This window comes from Ictidomys tridecemlineatus, chromosome 2, assembly GCF_052094955.1.
Source record: "Ictidomys tridecemlineatus isolate mIctTri1 chromosome 2, mIctTri1.hap1, whole genome shotgun sequence".
NCBI classification, from domain to species: Eukaryota; Metazoa; Chordata; class Mammalia; order Rodentia; family Sciuridae; genus Ictidomys; species Ictidomys tridecemlineatus.
In genome coordinates, this window is record NC_135478.1 from 69,494,429 (window position 1) to 69,514,169 (window position 19,741).

At 33.9% G+C, this 19,741-nt stretch overlaps 1 protein-coding gene across 5 annotated transcripts in view; it reads left to right on the plus strand.

Annotated features, from left to right (window-relative positions):
• The window catches only part of LOC144375141 (transport and Golgi organization protein 1 homolog), a 133,953-nt gene that overhangs the window by 109,373 nt on the left and 4,839 nt on the right, over positions 1–19,741 (plus strand). For 4 of the 5 annotated variants that reach the window (XM_078038721.1, XM_078038725.1, XM_078038723.1 and 1 more), the window contains 17 exons: positions 5,188–5,319; positions 7,680–7,701; positions 8,622–8,710; positions 8,947–9,024; positions 9,112–9,222; positions 10,443–10,514; positions 10,694–10,798; positions 11,442–11,564; positions 11,662–11,767; positions 12,792–12,847; positions 12,936–13,026; positions 13,198–13,336; positions 18,078–18,179; positions 19,029–19,089; positions 19,205–19,240; positions 19,318–19,385; positions 19,505–19,605. In XM_078038721.1, the coding sequence (XP_077894847.1) occupies positions 5,188–5,319; positions 7,680–7,701; positions 8,622–8,710; positions 8,947–9,024; positions 9,112–9,222; positions 10,443–10,514; positions 10,694–10,798; positions 11,442–11,564; positions 11,662–11,767; positions 12,792–12,847; positions 12,936–13,026; positions 13,198–13,336; positions 18,078–18,179; positions 19,029–19,089; positions 19,205–19,240; positions 19,318–19,385; positions 19,505–19,605 (1,492 nt within the window). Of the gene's footprint in view, positions 1–3,870; positions 4,098–5,187; positions 5,320–7,679; positions 7,702–8,621; positions 8,711–8,946; positions 9,025–9,111; positions 9,223–10,442; positions 10,515–10,693; positions 10,799–11,441; positions 11,565–11,661; positions 11,768–12,791; positions 12,848–12,935; positions 13,027–13,197; positions 13,337–18,077; positions 18,180–19,028; positions 19,090–19,204; positions 19,241–19,317; positions 19,386–19,504; positions 19,606–19,741 lie in introns of those variants that run through there. The other variant, XM_078038722.1, reaches the window with a different exon arrangement.

Here is a 19,741-nt window from a genome sequence, read left to right on the forward strand (position 1 = left end):
TCTCATTACATCTATTTAGCATTGTACTGGGGTGCAGTAAGGAAATAGCTAGTATACTAAGGCAAGAAAAAGAAATAAAATGCACTCAGATTGGAAAGAAAGAAATAAAATTCTCTTTCTTTTCAGATAACATGAATATATATAGATACAATCTGGTATGATCTAGAAAAAAGCTATTGTAAGGTTGACAGATAAAATTTACATCTAAAAGCAATTATATTTTCTATATATTAACAATGAATAATTAGAAATTGAAATTTTAAAGATTTCCATGTACAATAGAATAAAAATATGAAGTATTTAAACATAAACGTGGCAAAAACTAAAATGTATATATTAAAAACTATAAAATATTGCTGATAAAAATTAAAGAGAACCTAAATGGAGAGATATACCTAATTTATGAGTCAGAAGACTAAGGTGTCCATTCATCCCAGTTTAATCACCAGAGTCAACATTATTCCAATCAAAATTCCTGCAGAGTTTTGTAGAAAATGACAAGCTGATTGCAACAGACCTAGAATACGTGGCTTCAAGACTTAATCTAGGCCTGGGGATGTAGCTCAGTGGTAGAGCACTTGCCTAGCATATGCAAGGTCCTGTGTTCAATCCCTAGTACCATACGAAGAGGAAAAAAAGAAAAAGAAATATTCTAAAGCTACAGTAATCAGGATTGCAGACAAAACATTGGAACAGAGCCAAGAATTCAGAGATAGATACACAATATATATGGCAACAGTCATTGACAAAGATGGAAAGACAAGTAGAGAATGGGAAGTTTTTCAGCAAATGGTACTGAAATTACTGCATATTTATATGCAAAATATTGATCCATGCCTTGCATTAGACACCTGAATTAACTCACAGACTTAAATATTAAACTCAAAACTACAAAACCTCTAGGAAAAAAATAAGAGAAAAATTTTTGTTGAACTTAGGTTTGGCAAAGATTTCTTAAATTTGACAACAAAAGCATTAAAAAGGATTTGACAATGTGGGATTCATCAAACTAAAACCTCTGTAATTCAAAATACACTTTGAAGTGAATGAAATAGACAAAACACAAGCTGGGAGGAAATTACTGTAAAGCATTTATCAAGACTTGCATCAAGAATATATGAAGAACTCTTAGAACTCATTAGAAAAAATATAGTCCTGTAAAATAACACTTCATCAAAGAAGATAAACAGATAGTAAATAAAGACATTAAAAATGCTTGACATAATTATCAGGGAAATGCAATTTTGAAGCATAAGAGTTACCACTACACACTTATTAAATATCTAATATTAAAGACAATTGTGCTGAGTGGTTGGAGATGGAGGAACTGGATGGGTACACAGCTGGTGGGGATATAAAGTGGTAGAATCACCTTCTTAAAAAGGTAAACATATACCAGTCATATCCAACCATTCTTTTCCAAAGAAAAGATAAGTTATATAGCAATAGGAGGAATTTTATATTTGTAAAAGCCCCAAACTGGAAAAAAATCCAAATGTCTATCAATAGATGATAGACAAATTGTGGTATGTACATATAATGAAATGCTACTCAGCAATAAAAATAGATGATAGATAAACTGATGTAGATGAATCTCAAATTATGCTGAATAAGAGAAGCCATAGAAAATACATTATCCCATACACATAAAACTTGAGGAATACAAAGCAATCTATTAAGATAGACATTTTGCTGGAGGAATGGGAAAGTGGGGGGCAAGAAGGAAGGGTGACAAAGGGCAGAATTACCTAGAGAATGAGAATATTTTTGGAAGTAAAGGATGTGTATATTATCTTGATTATAATGGTGATTTCATAATTTCATGTTAAAATTTATCAAATTGCACACTTTAAATACATGTAATTTATTGCATGTCAATTTTACCTCAAAGCTATAAGAAATAATATACTCATCTTTTTTCACTTTCTAAGATACAATTAGTATTCTACAAATATTTTTCTCTACTTCATTTTAAAAATATATATTCTGGAAACCAGCTCTTAGCAGTATTTAAAATTATTTTCTTTCTTCTTTGGTTTATTCAACAACTTTCATTGATGACGGTTGTTTCAGCCTTTTGTGACCATCTTGTATTATTATAATTAATGCTTGAATAACATAGATTTGTAAATACAAGTTTTAAACATTTGTTGTTGTATTCCCAGTATCTTTAGAAGTTAGGGCTGGGGGACTATAGCTCAGCAGTAGAGCACTTGCCCTAGATACCCTTCCCCAGCACTGAAAAAGTTAAAAAAAAAAAAGTGCGATTGTTGAGTTAATAGGTAAATATATAAGCAGTTTTGGGAGATGTTGCCAAATCTCATTCATAAGGGTTGTATCATTTTGTATACTTATCTGAGAATTTGTATTCCCCCACATTCTCTCACCTACTGAGTATGTGGTCAAACGTTTGGATCTTGCCAATGCAAGTGAGAAATGGTATCTTGGTGTGGTTTAATTTGTATTTTGTTCATTATGAGCTAAGCAGAGCATGTTTCCATATGTTATAGCTATTTGCATTTCTTTTCCTGAGATCTGTTTATTTCTTCAGCCCATTTTTGTATAGGTTTGCTGGCCATTTTATTTATAATGTTCTTTATATTTCAGGAACATGATTCTTTGGACAATAATAGGTTGCAAATATTTTTTCTCAGGTTGTCATTGTCAAACTGTGTGTGTGTGTGTGTGTGTGTGTGTGTGTGTGTGTGTGTGTGTGTAGCAGGTTTAGATACAGCCAGGAAAGATTTTTTCAATGAGGCAGGTTTTGCCCACTCATAATACATAGAAAATTTCACCCAATATTTTCTAGTACTTGTTTATTTTCTATTTTTACATTCATGTTTCTTATCCATTTGTAGTTTATCTTTTGAATAAGTAGAGAAAAATCCAATTTTATAATTTTCCATGGGGTAACGCTACTTATTAGAAAGTCTATTTTCCCCAAACTAACTTTTATTGTACCCCAAGTGTCCAGTTGGTTCTGTTTCTGGATTCTCTATTCTGTCCCACAATCTCTATGTATTCTTGGGCTTGGACGAGGGTACATGAATTAATTATATAGTCTGCCCTCCCTGTACCCTTCATTGCTCTTCTTTTTCAGTGCTTTCCTGCTTATTCTTGTTCTTTTGAATTGACTATAATCAACTTGATGACAGATTTTTAAAGATCCACATATGTTCATTCCCTCCCCAAGTTAAACGTCCCCAGTTTCTTCAATTTTTAGCACGTGCTTTTCGGGGGCTATTCATGATTCTGTTCTTTTCCACAAGTCATGCAACCTTAAAATGTGGCATCCAGAAATGAAGCCACCGGAGTGGGGTGATAATGACATGATTCCTTAGGGTAAGGCTTTTTAAAAAGAGTGTCATCCACAATTGGAGAAAGTAACAGGACTGGATTGAGCAGGGAAGGAAAGCCCAGTCCAAGCAGTAGTCCTTTATAAGGGAGCAGGAGAAGCTTCTCCTCTTCTGTCTGCACTTTTGGGGCAGGTAGGTACCTGGTGTCTCAACACGTTGACAAAAGGGTTTTGCTCTGGGAGGAGCTGGGAGGCCTGACTTTCTCCTTTTTCCTAGTCTCTGCCTATAATCCCCTTTTGCTAGTTCCCTGGCTTCCTCCAGGGCCTTCTAAATCGCTGGTCCTCTCCCAGTTCCGGGGACAGGTGAGCCTCTTTCCTTCTGGAGTCCTTTCATTTGGACTCTTCTGCTGGGCTCTCCTTGCGCTGTCCCCCGCTGGGCTCCGCAGTTGGTTCTTTCCGCTCCCTGCCCGCCCCTCTGCATCCTCTGTCCTCTCACTGCTGTGGGCCCAGGGGCTTCCTCTGATGACGCGTTTTACTTGCGTTGGGCGGAAAGCGCCTGCAGTGGAGGAAGGCAAAGTTCACTCCCAGTACCCGCCCCCTGCGCTGGGTCCTACCGAAGTAGGAAACAGTGAAAGAGGGTCCTGTGCTGTTCTGCATGGAAGCGTTGCTTCCGCTCAGCTGTCCCTACACCATGGACTCAGTACCTGCCACTGTGCCTTCTGTCACTGCTTTCCCGGGGGACCCGGAGCTCCTGGGACCCCTGTCGGTGCTCTACGCAGCCCTCATTGCCAAGCTACTGGAGGTGATGGTCCCATTCCCAGGGAGGGACCCCAGCTCTGGCAGGCGGGTGGCTGAGTTCTGGCGGAGTGGGTGCACTGACTGTCGTGGCGACGGAGAAATGGAGTGTGTCGGGCCCAAGGCAGGCAGGACTTGAGTGTATTGTTAAGCGAGGCCGGTGAGAGTGTACTTGAGCTTTCCCCACTTGCACTTTTTTTTTTTTGACGGAATAGAGGTGACAACCTCATGGTATGTTCCGAAATGCAGCCAACAATCCAAACAGCTAAGGTTACTACAGGTGTTTTCCCTACGGAGACTGCTGGGGAATTGGGCCCAAATGACAGTTATCTCCTATTACGTGTAGAGGGCGGTGAAAACAGGGAAGAGTAGGCAGGTGTTTACTGCACTGCCTTTGAGCAACCATTTAAAATTAGGCTTTGAATTTTATAGAAGGATGTTAAATTCAGAGAAGTTTAAGCCAGTTTTCAAGAGTTGTCTGAAATTACATGTCACTTATCTGTTTATATAAGAGTGGAATGGAAGTAAGATTTAAAATCTTATATCATCATTGTTTTTATTTGTTGCCATAAAATTAATTAGTTCTTTCATATATTTAAGTTTTTGTCTTAAATGAATTTTTTAAATTATAAAAACCAGGTTATCTAAGAGAAAAGAATGATCCAGAGGGATTCTAGCCAGGTGTTAGACAATGTGATGATATAGGGCCTGTTACAAACTGGAAATGTATGCTCAATTTAAAGTATTTAGATTCGGGCTGGGGTTGTGGTTCAGTGGTAGAGCGCTTGCCTAGCATACATGAGGCACTGGGTTGGATCCTCTGCACCATATAAAAACAAAACAATGTGTCCACCCTAAAACTAAAGATACATAAATAAATATTTTTTAAAAAAGTATTTAGATTCATTATACTTGAAAACACTGCAAGCCAACAAAAAATGTGAGACTGCCAGTATCCTCTCTCTTGAAGAAGCTATTGGAAAATATTGAGGAGGTTGATTTCTGATGAGGAGGTTGGTTTAGAATTGCCATGATTCTTTGTGACTGTTTTGTTATAAATTTAAGGTTTCCCATTTCTTCTAATTTGTCTGTTTCAGCTGTTTACTACATTGCCTGATGATACTCAACCTGGGCCTGATTTTTATGGACTACCATGGAAGCCTGTAGTTTTCACTGTTTTCTTTGGGATTGTATCCTTTGTCATTTTTTTTTGGAGAACTGTTCTTGTTGTGAGTAAATTAACTTACTTATACCTCAGCACATAAGCACAAGGATTATTTTATATAGTCACTGCCCCCCCCCTTTTTTTTCTTTTTCAGTTGCTAAAACACAAATTACTGGTTTAAGTCAAACTAACCTTATAAAATAATTTAGTGTGGGTGCAGTTGGTAGAACTGGTAATTCTTACAGCCATCCTGACCAGTAGTTTCATATGTATCAGAAGTCTTAAAAGTGGGATAAAAGATGGGATAGGTTAGATAAATATCCTTTTATGTAGCATATATGTCTAGTAATCTATCTTAAAGAAATAACTATGCTTTGAAGATTTTGGTAATGTTTTTCAATGGAACAGTGTATTAGATTGAAGACTTAGCACAACATAATTCATTTAGGGGTTATTGTATGTTCAATTAATGGAATAGTAGGCAGATGTATTTATTTCAAAGCTTTGAGGTACAGAAAATGCTCACAATTAAATGTGAAGTGGGGAAAAAAATCAGAAACTAAGATTTAAATGTTGATGAACTGTATGTTAATATAAACACATATAAACAGGGGGAAATGCTGCAAAGAAATACAGTAAAATGAGAAAAAGGAGATGAGATAATTTTTCCAGTCTTTTATATAAATTTTTCCCAGATTTTATGATTTGATCATATGTTCAGAAAATACCTTTTTATTTGGAAGTATAGATTATGTGTTGTCCAAAAATCCATTAAATGTTTTGTTCATTAAGTCTTTTTTTTTCCTGAGCAGAATTAGTCTATCTCTGTGTATATGTGTACAGTGTATAAGTGTATAAGTGTGTGTGTGTGTGTGTATATATATATATATATATATATATATATATATGTATAAGTGTGTGTGTGTGTGTATATATATATATATATATATATATATATATATGTGTGTGTGTGTGTGTGTGTGTGTGCTTATACATACTTATGTTTGTACTGTAGGTCATTCTGTTTCATAGTTATTTAACATAATTGGAAGAAAATTATTTTAGGTAAATGGACTTTGCATATGAAAAGCCTAACAGTTAAAGAGGTCAAAAGCATTGGATACAAATCTTTTCAAATCTGATTGTTCTTTTTCTGATTTCTTAATTATATCAGACATATCATTGTTAAGATAAGTTTCCTCTCCTTGTACAATTGAGTGTAAAATCTCCTAGAAAGTATTCCCTTCTTAAATAGAAGAATCGTTTGCCTGGATTCCTGTGAGGAATTTTCTAATCTCATTGAACTTTTTCTCAGCTAAAAGGAAAAAGGAAATAGAAGGATAAAGAGAAGGGAAAAACATGACAACATTTTATATTTCTCTCTCTTGTTTCTTTCATTTCAAAAACCCTGGTACCTGTTTCTCTTTTCACTAGGTTATGTGGGATCTGGTTCCTAGCTTGTTGCTCCTCAGTTTCAGCATTTGACTTTGGAACTTTAGTCCTTACCTTAGATGACTGCTTTTATGCTACTTCCCATTTTCCTCTGTTGTCATTTTGAGTAAAAGGTTAGCAAGGCTATGACATTAAAGAAATGTTCATTTCTTTCTGTGTTGGAGTTTTCTGAATGCAATTTCCTATTACGAAGATCCCATGGATGATCCATGGACACATCTGAGTATCCCATCACCATTTATAACATTTGAAAGGACAAGTAATATGCTAAGTTATAAAGAAATTTAGTGATGTTTTAAAAAAATTTCTGCTTAGGTTTTATTATCAGGTAGTTTATTGCTGTCTTTTGGAAATGATTGTTTTTGTCCTTTCCAGAATATGTTAATTGTCATTTCTCTTGTTGCTTGTGCATTTTCTTCTAGCAGTCTTCCCTTTCAGAATTCTTGCTATACATTTAGTGGTTTGCAGAAATAAGATGATGTAGCCTCTTAGTTTCTAAATTCAGCCAATAGCCAAATTTAAATTGGAGTTCTAAGATGTTTTCTGGTGAGTGAAAGTGGCATATCTTAGTACAAAGATTATGCCTTTAATATTGTTTCCTCAGATTCCTTTTGAATAGTCATTGTTTCTAGACTTTATCCTGGTTATTTAGAATTGTCAAGTAAATGATTTTGAGTACACACACACACACACACACACACACACACACACATACACACACACATATTTACTGTGAAATAAGGTGCATAAAAAATAAGTGTTTTTATGTCAGAGGCTATTTATGAAATATCACTACCAATTAAATTTAAAAGGCTTGTTAACCTTTACTTATTTTTAATCCTATAAATTATTATCCTGAACCAGAATGTTATTAAATTCTCACTTGGTTATGATTCTGATTGTTGTTTTAGGAATGCTGTTTCTATTGAGCAGATGTTTGATATCAAATTTAATCTTTTTTCTCTCTTCTAGGTAAAAGATAGAGTATATCAAGGTAAATTTTTAGGTCTCTTAAACTTGTAATAACCCTTTGTATTGGTGTTTGATGTGTGTTTTATGTATGTTAGAAGTAGATACAGTGACTTTTAATGTCTATTATCTTTTTTACCTCCTGAAAATTTTACTGTTCCTAGGTTGCTAGCATGGATAATAGAGTAGATGATGATGGTTCCAACTCTGAGATAGGAGATAAAGAGGAGGAACAAATTGTGGATAGGGAGATGATAAGTTTTAATTTGGGGCAGATTAACTTTGAATATTGATATAATGCAGATGTATTACATTTGAAGAGTATTTCTATGCTAATGATTTAATCATGCATAAAGTAATTGAGTAGATAATTTAAAGAATGGTAATGTGAATCAGTATGTTTTCATTTCTGTTTTTCTTTGCAAAGAATTAAATGATTCCATTTTCTGAAAAGAAAGTGTTTTGAGAAGGGAGGAATATCAAGCTACAACACTTTACTGTATTTCCCATCTGTGAAATAAGCTTAAATTGAAATATCATTTTGGATGGGAGGGGTACCTGGGATTGAACTTTGGGGCACGCTACTGAGCCACATCCCCAACCTCCTATATTTAGAGACCAAGTCTCACTTAGTTGCTTAGTGTCTCGCTCTTGCTGAGGCTGGCTTTGAACTTGGGATCCTTCTAGCTCAGCCTCCTGAGCCACTGGGATTACAGGTGTGTACCATTGCGCCCAGCAAAATATCATTGTTCTTATATTTTTCTTAAATTTTAATAATTTTTATACTCTTATTGCTAATAAGCATAGATTTCTTTTTAAAAGCATAATAGCTATGCTAAGAAGTATTTCCTCATAGTACCATATAACATGTCTTTGCTTTTAGTAGATTGAATAATTGAATTTCATTTAGTGATTGTAATAATCTTGTATATTTCCCCCTTTTAGTCAATGAACAGCAAATTTCCAAAAAGGTGAACAATTTCATAAAAGAAAATGAAGAACTAATGCAGAAATTGTCAAATTATGAACAGAAGGTATAATTATTTTTTTGTTTCTTTCTCCCTTGGTTCTAGCTTGAATCATTTCTACCTGTTTTAATTTAAAAATCGTATTTTAAATTTTTTTTCATTATTTCCTACAAATCATCCAAATTCTAAGCAGTCATGTATTAAGTACTGCTTTCTTCTGGAAAGGGTCACTTGTCTGGAAGTAACTTGTATAGTAGCACTATAATTTGTGTATCTTAATTCTGAATGCTTTATTTGCATAGGTGAAGGAATCAAAGAAACAGGTTCAAGAAACCATGAAACAAAAAATGATTCTTTCTGATGAAACAACTAATTACAAGGTAAAAATCCCTTTTTTGGGGGGAATTACATTCTAACCTCAAAAGTAAATGTAATGAGTGAGTAATCTTGACACCTATTTTTTCCAGGATAAAATGAAGCTTCTTGAAAAAGCTAATGAACTTCTGGATGAGAGAGCTAAAAGTCTTCATGTTATGTTAGAATCTGAGAAAGAACAGAAAGCTAAGAATCAGGACTTGGTAAGAGTTTTGCTGCTAAGTGTTACTGCAATTTGGCTTTTGGAATATTTTGTAAAATTGGTTAAGTTAAACTTAGTCTAGCTGTTAACTAAAGTAAGATTAGGAGCCAAGGAAGTTGAACCCACTTCTGCCTATTTTGTGGAACTTTTAAGTACTGATACAACAAATTATTTTTATGGGCCTAGGAAATATTTTTATTCTCAACCTTGGATAATTTTCATATTGCTTTGCTCTGCCCTTGGAAACATGCAGAACAACTAAAAAACTATTGTCCAGTTGAACAGTATTTGTTTACTTTTTACTTGAAAGAGTAATGAATTAATCAATTTTCTGTACTTAAAAAAATTTATTTCATTTTCAATTCATGTTTCATTTTCAATTTTTATAAGTTTCTATAATTACATAAAAGTTGCAAAAGATAGTAGAGAGTGTGTTCTAAAATATCCTACCCCCAAGTAAGCTTGATCACCTAGCTGAGGTAGTATTTATCAGATTTCTCCACTGTAAAAATTCTTTCCAATCCTTTTCATATTGTATTCTTTGGAAGTTACCATGCACAGCCCACAGTTAAAGTATGAAGAGTTACAAGCTCAGGATGCAGCTCATGGTAGAGCACTTGCCTAGCATACATGAGGCCCAGGATTCAATCCCAGGCATTGCAAACAAAGATTGCAGAGTTATATCCACTTCCTTAAGGAGCGGGTATATTTATAAATTTTTTGGATTTCTTCTGTATGTGAGATTAGTCTATTCTTCCTTAAATTTTATCATTTTTTACTTCAGATAAGAAAATTTTAAAAATGATCTTGGGAAATTTTTTTCTCTATCACTAGAAAAAAATTACTAATTTGAACTGGTTTACTTGAAACAGTAATTAATTAGTTAATTTTCTATGCTTTAAAACATTTTATTTACTTATTGCATTATGATTTTCTATACTTTGACCTTTTTTTCTGGTTATCTCATAAACAGTAAGGTTGTGGATGCCATGAAATATTTATGACTTCATTTTTCCTCATCTCTTTCAGTTCTTGATTTTTTGCTTAGTCCAAAGCTGGATCCCCTGCATTTACCTGAAATGTAATGGGATGGCTTGACAAAAATTTTGTTGTGTTTATCTTTTTAGTATATATATGTGTGTGTACACACACACACATATATATATCAGTATTTCTACTGAAATCCTAATGCATATTTTGTGTTCTGTTTTCACCTGGCAGATAATGGAAAATAAGAAAACTATAGAGAAGCTTAAAGATGTCATTTCAGTGAATACTTCTGAACTTTCAGAGGTAAAGCTGCCAACTCTTGCTAACGGATATTAATACTATATCTTAGTTTTGTTGCAGACCAAAAATTTGAGGTGTGCTAAAATGTGCAAAAAATGAGAACTGTATGATGTGTGGTTTGGGAAAGTATAACTTTGTTTTTTCTTTGGAATTAATTCACTAACTGTAGTGTTTTGCATTAGCTTCACATTGTCCTTAATGAAGCTAAGCTTCGTGAAGAGAAGGTGAAGTTGGAATGCTGTCAGCTTCAGAAAGAAAATACCATGCTTAAGAAGAAGAAAGAGCAGGTAAATAAAATTTGATGTCATACATAATGTAAACTAGAGAAGTGAATATCATTATCTTGTATCTTTTTTGGATCTGTTTCTGAGGTAAGGAATATTCATGTAGGACCTTTTCTAGATATGCAAAGTTTAAACAATGCTCCCCAAATTGAGTGCATATATATGGTCTCCATCTGGTTTGGATTTTTGGATTATTGCTTTTCTTATCAAATGTCAATCAGTTATTAACTTGCATAGCCTCAAAGAAACTTTTTAAACCAGAAAATTAAGTATTTTATGATCCTCTTTTGAGTAGTTACTGATTCACCGGCCAAGGGAAGATTACATGATAAGGAATCTAAATTTAGGAGACAGTCATATGTGCCCAGCCATTCCTGCTGGAGGTAAATTATTTGAATTGGCAGCAATTTTCTGGGGAATGCAATAAACAGGGTCAACTTCCTGATAGCTCTGATGTTCTTACTGCAGCTGTGAGAGTTGAGGCCACTCTGCCCTCTTCCTTAACCAAGGTCTCAACCTCCTCGATTGAGGGAGGCCACCGAGGAGTATGGCTCTGTATTTCTTTGTCTAAGTCTTGTAGTCCTGATGTATCCAGTGCAGAAACCCCTCCCTAACCCATAGGAATTCATTTGTTTTGACTTTTCAGTTGCAGCAGGAAGTGAAAGACTGGAGTACATCACACGCTGAGCTCAGTGAACAAATGAAATCATTTGAGAAGTCACAGAAAGATTTACAAGTAACGCTTAGTCTTAAAGATGATACTATTAATGTAAGTTTATACTCCAAATACATGTTTCATCTCATGAATTCTCCTGAAATCTTTGAATTAAAATTGAGAGTCTTCCAACCTTTTGCTTCTTTTCTAGGCTCTAACTAATTACATCACACAGTTGAATCGGTTACAATGTGAATCTGAATCTGAGGATCAAAGTCGAGATGAGTCAGATGAATTAACCAATGGAGAGTTAGCAGGTAAGATCAGTCTCAGGGAGGTTGAATCCTTTTTTGCTTTCCTGTCTTTAATTAAGTATACAGATGCCACTTTTCAGCTGGCTGAATTTCTTCTTAAGCTTCAGGGTTGTAGACACATATCACTGGATCTATAGATATGTCTGTTGCATTGGCAGAGGTGGGTTGCTGGGGTATAATGTAGCAATAGGCATGTGAAGAACACTTGACTTTTTCTATCCCATTGAAAACTAGTAAGTACACTGCAGCTACAATAGTCACATCCTAAACCTCTAAGTATTGAACATTGTACAGTAAGAGAAATTTATTTCTTAACTTATGCAGATGATACTTGATTTTGATACTCATCATCTCTATGGCTCTGTGGTTTTAAGTCCACAGTCAGTCTTAAGAGTCCGGAGGTAGTTGGAACCATTAACTAAGGCTGTGAGAACAGAGGCTAGAGACTATCAGAAAGCTAGAGAGGGAGTGTAACAGTGTTTACTGATGAGGAAAATATTTCCAGATGTTTTCTCCCAAGTTGGATATTGCTTACATAGCAAGTATTTCAAACCACACCTGGTAGTAGATTCAGGGAGAAAATAGAGGATTGAATCTTTCTAAACAAGACACTTACTTGCCCAGGTGAAGATAGATCTGAGAGAGAAGAAAAGCTTTTATCTTACAAGAATAACATAGATAACATTTTAGTTGTGCAAACTAGAAATTCACCTTTTTTTTTTAAAAAAACAGACACAGTACTTTTATTTATTTTTATGCTGAGGATCAAACTCAGTGCCTCACACATGCTAGGTGAGCACTCTACCACTGAGCCACAACCCCAGTCTGAAATTCACCTCTTTCTTTTTTTTTTTTTAAATCTAAGCTTGCAATTCTCTTAAAAGTCATTAGTCTAATCAGTTTAATTATTTAATTGATTTTTTTTTCTTCCGGTGTTTGAACACAATCATTTTTTAGTTTGGGGAAGTTAGGAGAATATAGAGTTAAAAGTAAGGAAAGGAAAAGCTAAAAGTCTTTTGTTTTTTAGGTGATCGGAACGAGAAGATCAAAGATCAAATTAAGCAGATGATGGATGTCTCTCGGGTATAGTTCTTTGTAAGAGTCCCATAGTGCCTGTGAATTCTTCCTGTGCCTCACTTTTAAGAATACCTCTCTTTTCTGCAATTTTTAGACACAAACTACAATATCAGTAGTTGAAGAGGATCTAAAACTTTTACAACTTAAGCAAAGCACCTTGATGTCCACAATATGTAATCTAGAAGGTGGGTTCTTCTTGAGAAGAAATTGCCATGTTGAAAAGACTTAAAATTTTATTGGAAAGATAAAGAATGGCTTCTTGCTTTCATGCTTCTTACTTTTCTTGGCACTACTCCCTCAAACAAGTTCTTAAGTCCTTGTACACATATAGAGATAAGCTGTTTTATCCTTTACAGACCAAATAAAGAAATTAGAAAGTGACTGCAATTCACTACGGTCTTCTAAAGCTGAACTGGAAGAGGAATGCAAAACTCTTAGGCAGAAAGTGGAGATTTTAAATGAACTCTACCAGCAAAATGAGATGGCACTCCAAAAGTAAGATTTTCATTGTTTGTTATTGTTATCACTGTGTGAACTAACAGATAATTTTATCTTTTCTTAAGATTATTTACAATTTTTTCTAGTTGTAATAAGTAGAGATTTGTCTTTTCTCCTTTGTGTTTTGTTTCCTATAAGTTGCATTTTTCTTTCCATCATCAGTCTTAAGAGTCCTGAGGTAGTTGGAACCATAAACTAAGGCTGTGAGGACATCGTAATCAATTGTCAAATTCATATGAAGGCAGGAAGTGGTAAACTGGTATTAACAGTCACTGATGTGGAAATACCTCTCAAAAGATCTAGGCCCTTTCTATGATCCCACTATTTATTTTAATTACCTTTCATTGTGATCAGTTATGTAATTCTAATGTTTTGAACTTTTATCTCTAACTCTGGACCTTTAAAAATACTGAGTGATTTGGAATGACATGTTTTAGTAGAATAAAAACTTCAAAAAGGAATAATATTTACTTGTTGATGGTACAAGTTTTGGACTTGAATATCTCAGATGTTCACACTAAAAATTGAACTGTGGCAAGGACCTTAGGAGTTATGATTACAGAAGTACTTGTTTGTAGTATATATTTATATATTAATCTTCTCAGTGTGGAGCTAGTTATTTTTTGAAAGTTCATTTGAAGTTTTTAATCCACAAAAATACTTGAATTCTCTAAAAATAGGTTTTTTGTGTCAGATTTTGTTTGTTTGCACCTGATTTTACTCTTCGGCATATATATATATCTTGTTAAAGCAAAGACAGACCTTCTTATAGACCTAACTATTTTTAGGTATTTTGACTTCTGTTGCCTAATTAATGCATTAAATATTAAAACCTTTCCATTAACTTTTCTAAAATTCTGTGATCTCCAAGCGACCTTTTTAGAATCTCAAATTTTTGTTCAGGCCAGTTCTAAATGCCTGGCCTGTTTCAAAGAAACATTTCTCATTTTATCACTTTTTATTTGAGAACACTTGTTTTCTCTGTCCCTACTAGTAATATGAATGACCTAAATGGCAATTAATTTTCTTTGTAATGCAGTTAAATTATAGCACTATTTTTCTCAACTCCTCCAAAATTCATTCAGTCATCATCTGTGGTTTGTACTCTTTTTACTCATCCCCAGGTACTATGTTAGTTCATGCCTGTGTCATCTTTTCTGTTTCTAACCTAGGTCATCTGTCTTCATTCTCCATTATTTATATTTTTATATAATTTATTTCAAATTCTTAGTAATTTTCTCTATAGCTGCTTGAGTGGACTTTCTAAAATATGTCTGTCCATGTCAATATGTGCCTGTGGTTTATGAAGAATTTGCTTTCTATTTGATGACCTGTTCTTTTTTTCTTCCTTGTATCTTTTTAATAGTTTAAATATTTTTAATTATTTTCCTCATCCCCTGTATAAGCTTGATGTAATCATAAATTATAATGGAATTATAATTATATAATTGTAATTATATAATTATAATTATAATTTTATTCATCTTCTCATAATTTAAAGGCCATGGTATATATTCTGGATTTAATAAAAACCTGACATAGATTAATAGGTTTATTATTTTTTTTTATGGGCTTTAAGTAGCTCCCGAATCAGATAACTGTTGTGGCATTGTATGTTAGTACTTCATATACTGTGAACTCCATAAGACATTCATTCAATTTATACACATATTTAAAGTTTCTGTAGTTCTGCATTCTACACTGTTGGTTTCATATTTGAAATTATTTTCATTCTATTTGAACATTGTCCTTTAATGATAGATTTGATTAGTGTATCAAAGTAGTACAAGGATAAACAGAATAGTATTTTATCCACTAAATATTGCTACCTTTATAATCTGTATTAGGTTGACATGAACTTCATGATTAGAGTTAAAACCAGTTTCCATTTTTAAAGGATCTCTCTTTTGGCTACTGAATTTTGACTGTTACTTAGTTTTAGCAATTTAAAAATATCCAATTAATTACCATCTGTTCTAAATTTTTTCTTTAAGGAGTCCATTATCATTGTTGTTTGGTCTTATCCCTCCCCTAGTTCCTGTAGTCATTTCTCTGGTTTTTTAACAGTTTTATTGGGAAGTGCTTAGGTGTAGTTTTTCCCACCCCACCCACTTTTTCCTCTTGCAGTTATGTTGTTTGGGACCATTAAATATTTCTTGAGTCTTTTTTTAAATGTTTATTTTACCTCATTCTCTCAATTATAATAATGCATATTAGAATTTGATTTCCCCTGCCTCCTACATTCTGGATTTACTTCTTCTGGATATTTTCTTCTGACCTGTCTTAAAAGCGCTAGGATTTATTTTACTTCCCAAATCTGCTGCTAAAATCATTCATTGAGTTTAGGATTTTAAAAAGTTCAGGGTTTAAAATATTATTTTAGTTGTAGATGGACATAATATTTTATTTTATTTTTTATAGAATTTTTTTAAGAGAGAGAGAAAGAGAGAATTTTAATATTTATTTTTTAGTTTTTAGCGGACACAACATCTTTGTTTGTATGTGGTCCTGAGGATTGAACCCGGGCTGCATACATGCCAGGCGAGCGCACTATTGCTTGAGCCACATCCCCAGCCCGACACAATATTTTATTTATTTTATGTGGTGTTGAGGACTGATCCCAGTGCCCCACACATGTGGGGCATGTGCTTCACCACTGAGCCACAACCCCAGTCCTATTTCAGTACTACAGCTCAAACCCAGGACCTTGAGCCATGTGCTCTACTATTGAGCTACCTCCCCAGACTCCTTGCTCTTTCTCATAAGGGACTAGTGTCTTACTGCTTTCCAAGCTATCTTTAATCTCATCATTCTGCCTCTGCCTCCTGAGTATCTTCGATTGTAGGTAGGTCACCACACTCAACTATTTCTTGGTTTTATAGTTTCTAATCCTTTGACAAAATTCATAATCTTTTTTTTTTCCTCTTTTGTGGTGCTGGGGTTTGAACTCAGAGCCTTGTGCATGCAAGGCAGCACTCTAACAACTAAACTATATTCCCAAACCTGAAATTCATAATCTTGACTTTACTTTTTTGAGTATATAAAGCACAGTGATTTTAAAACATGTGCGGATAACCCCATTAGGTGGTTTCCTTTTCTGTGGGATTTTTTTCTCACAGAATTTTGTCTTATGGAGTGCCTGATCAGTTTTGATTGGCTAACATTGTTGTGATAATTATAGATGAAATTTGAGGACTAAGATGAAGTTATCTTTTTATAGAAAAGTGTTGAGGTTACTTGAGTAAGATTGTCTGTCACTTTAAACTTAGTCAGCAATTAAGATAATTCAAAAATGACTTGTCTTTTCAATGTTTCAGTATTATTCCTTTTGGATTTTTTGCCTGTTCATCACTTAAGTGTGCAGTACTTTCTAATCTAAACTCAAAGGCTAGGGCTTTTATTAAGGGTCCCTTTATTTGTAGCCCCAAACACTTGTTTTTTCCCCTAAGCCCAGGAATTTGATGAAGGCTTAGTTCAGACTCATTATATCTTTGTGTTATCTTCAATATGTGAGTAAACCTAGGAGAAAAGTACCTTAAAGTGCCAGCCTTACTTGTAATTCTGAGATTCCTTTTTCTAATGGATCTTGGCCACATACATATATCTTCACTGCCTTTTTAGCTTGGATCCTTTCAAACACAATTTTATATTCTTATAAAGATGTTTTGATTGTTCTTAGTACTCTCAGACTAACTCTTTGATAATTGGAAACAAAATTCTCTCTGTCCTTCAAGATTCAGTTTTCTCCATATTCCTTCTTAAGCCAGTGGGGAAAATTATTATATTCCTTTAGGTGTCATTTGTACCTGAAACAGTGAGCTCTTTTATTCTTTAGCATCTTACAAGGTAACTAGTATATTATAGCCACTCATAAAATACTTGCTGAAGAATTAAATGAGAAGCTATATAAGAATATATAATCCCCTTTTTCTATTTGGTATCAATAATCCTTTTTTACTATAGTTCTTCTGATTTATGGAAAATTAAGTTTCAATTTAATTATCTTTTGAATTAGAACTATGGCTAAAGTAATACAAGGATAGCAGAAAATAGTATTTTTTAAATCATTAAATGTGGCTACCTTTGTCTCAGTAGATGAACATCTTGAGTTTCATGATCAGAGTTAAAACTTGTCAGTAGATAATACTCTGATCGTGGGTCAGTTTGGCTTCTTTTCAGACATTATCAAAACTCAGATTTGTCTTTTTGCTTAATTGCAATTCTTTTGAAATAGATATCTAAAGTGTGAAAAATGTTCTGTCGTTAATTGCATAGCTAAAAAGACATATTCTAGAAGATTTTTTCTTTGACTGACTATATCTTTATTATGGTACCAGTCTTGGATTGAGAAAAGAGTTCCTCCATGACAAAGATATACTTAGTGTCCTACCCATGGCAGAAACAAGAAAAGAATTATCCCCTGCTTTATCCTAATATGTTTAATTATGTTAGGTTGATCAGTCCTGATCTTCCACATTGAAGTAAAGTAAAGTGAGTTTTTATTATCTTACACACAGGATACTTGCCCTTGGGGCACATGTTGTTTTCACATTTATTTTATTTACTGGTAAGTAGAGAATTAAGAGGAGAAGTTAGAAAATGTAAGTGATTTGCCAGAGTTTGATTTACGAAATTGCAGGTTTGAATTTCTATTTTATGTGCCTAAGCATTTTATAGAATTGTGGGAAGTGATATTTACAAAGAGAAACTTTTGATTTGATAACTGGCTTTATTTTAGGAAACTAAGCCACGAAGAATATGAGAGACTAGAAAAAGAGCAGCGGCTGTCAGCTGCAGATGAAACGGTGGTTTCCGCTGTACAGGAAGTTAAAAATTACAAGTGAGTTCAGTTTCTAAAGGAGGGTGTCAATGTCTAATGATCTAGTGTTAGCTTTCTTTTTTAATCTTTTTTTACATTATGTAGATAGAAGAAAATAGCATGGAAGTATAAATAACGAGAGGATATGAATACATTCAATTCACACAGGAGAAAAAATAAATTTCAACTTTACAAATGAAAAATGTTAACAAAAAATTTACTTACACCCAATGGGAAAGACCATAGGGAACTTGGTCAATGCAAACAATTCTGGGGGTTTTGATTGTTGTAGTAATTCTTTAAGAAATCAGTTTGCTGTGTGATGTATCAAGACCCACAAAAGTGTGGCATTTGATAGACCTTGGAAATCTTCTATGGATATAATTTGAAAAAAAATAAAAAATGTTTTAAGGAGGAAGATATTTCTAGCAGAATTACTTGAGAACACACTGATGAACAGTTACAGAAATTATAATTTATCATTCAGAATCTTTAGCAATTAAATGATAAAGAAGTTATTAGTATTAGGTTTTTATTTTATTTATTTATTTATTTTTGGTGCTTTACTACTAAGCTACATCCTTAGACCTTTTTTTTCCCTTGAGACAGGGTCTCAGTTGCATAGGTTCCCACTTAATTGCTGAGACTGACCTCGAACTTGTGATCCTCCTGCCTCAGCTTCCCAATCATTGGGATTACTGGCATGTGGCATTGCACCTGGTCTGTAGTATTAGTTTTGATCACACTGGATTCATATAACTATAGAAATGTTTTTCTTATGTATGATAAAGTCTTTAAAAGTATAGCTGATGGAATAAAGGGAAAATGGTCAGAATGTTTCAAATGTTATTCAATTGTTGTAATTCTTAGGTGGAGAATTGAAGAACTGGAAGAAGAACTACAGAAAACCGAGCGCTCATTTAAAAACCAGGTAGTAATTAATACTGTCCTGTAGTTGCAGAATTCTTTGTATCTAATACAGACAATTATAGGCTATTATAATGAGTCCCTAAAAACATATTTTTTTAATGTGTTGTCTTTTTCAGATTGCTGTGCAGGAGAAGAAAGCTCATGATAATTGGGTAAGATTTTTTTCCCCCTTTTCTTCATTTTGTGCATAGCCTACAGCAACTGAATTTGAATATTTTCTCTTTAATAGCTCAAAGCTCGTTCTGCAGAAAGAGCTATAGCTGAAGAGAAAAGGGAAGCTGCTAATTTGAGACAGAAGTATGTGATTTTGGTATCTTACTATATGTTTTATAGTGTTTTAAGGTTATGCTAGATATTATCTATGAAGGAATAGATTGCTGTTTCATAATTCAGCCCATTCTTTCTCAATATTCAAGACTATTGGAAATGACCCAAAAGATGGCAATGCAGCAAGATAAACCCATGATTGTAAAACCTATGCTGGGAAGACCAAATTTACAAAATCCTCCTCTGAGAGGTAGGGGGCACTTTGTAAAAGGAGCTATTTTATTTATTGGTGCAGAATGTATGTAAATTACTTTTTATTTCTGTGTGTAATGGTTATGAAATAATCTGAATGATTTGCTAAAGCAGGAGGTGAGGGTTGGTGTCAG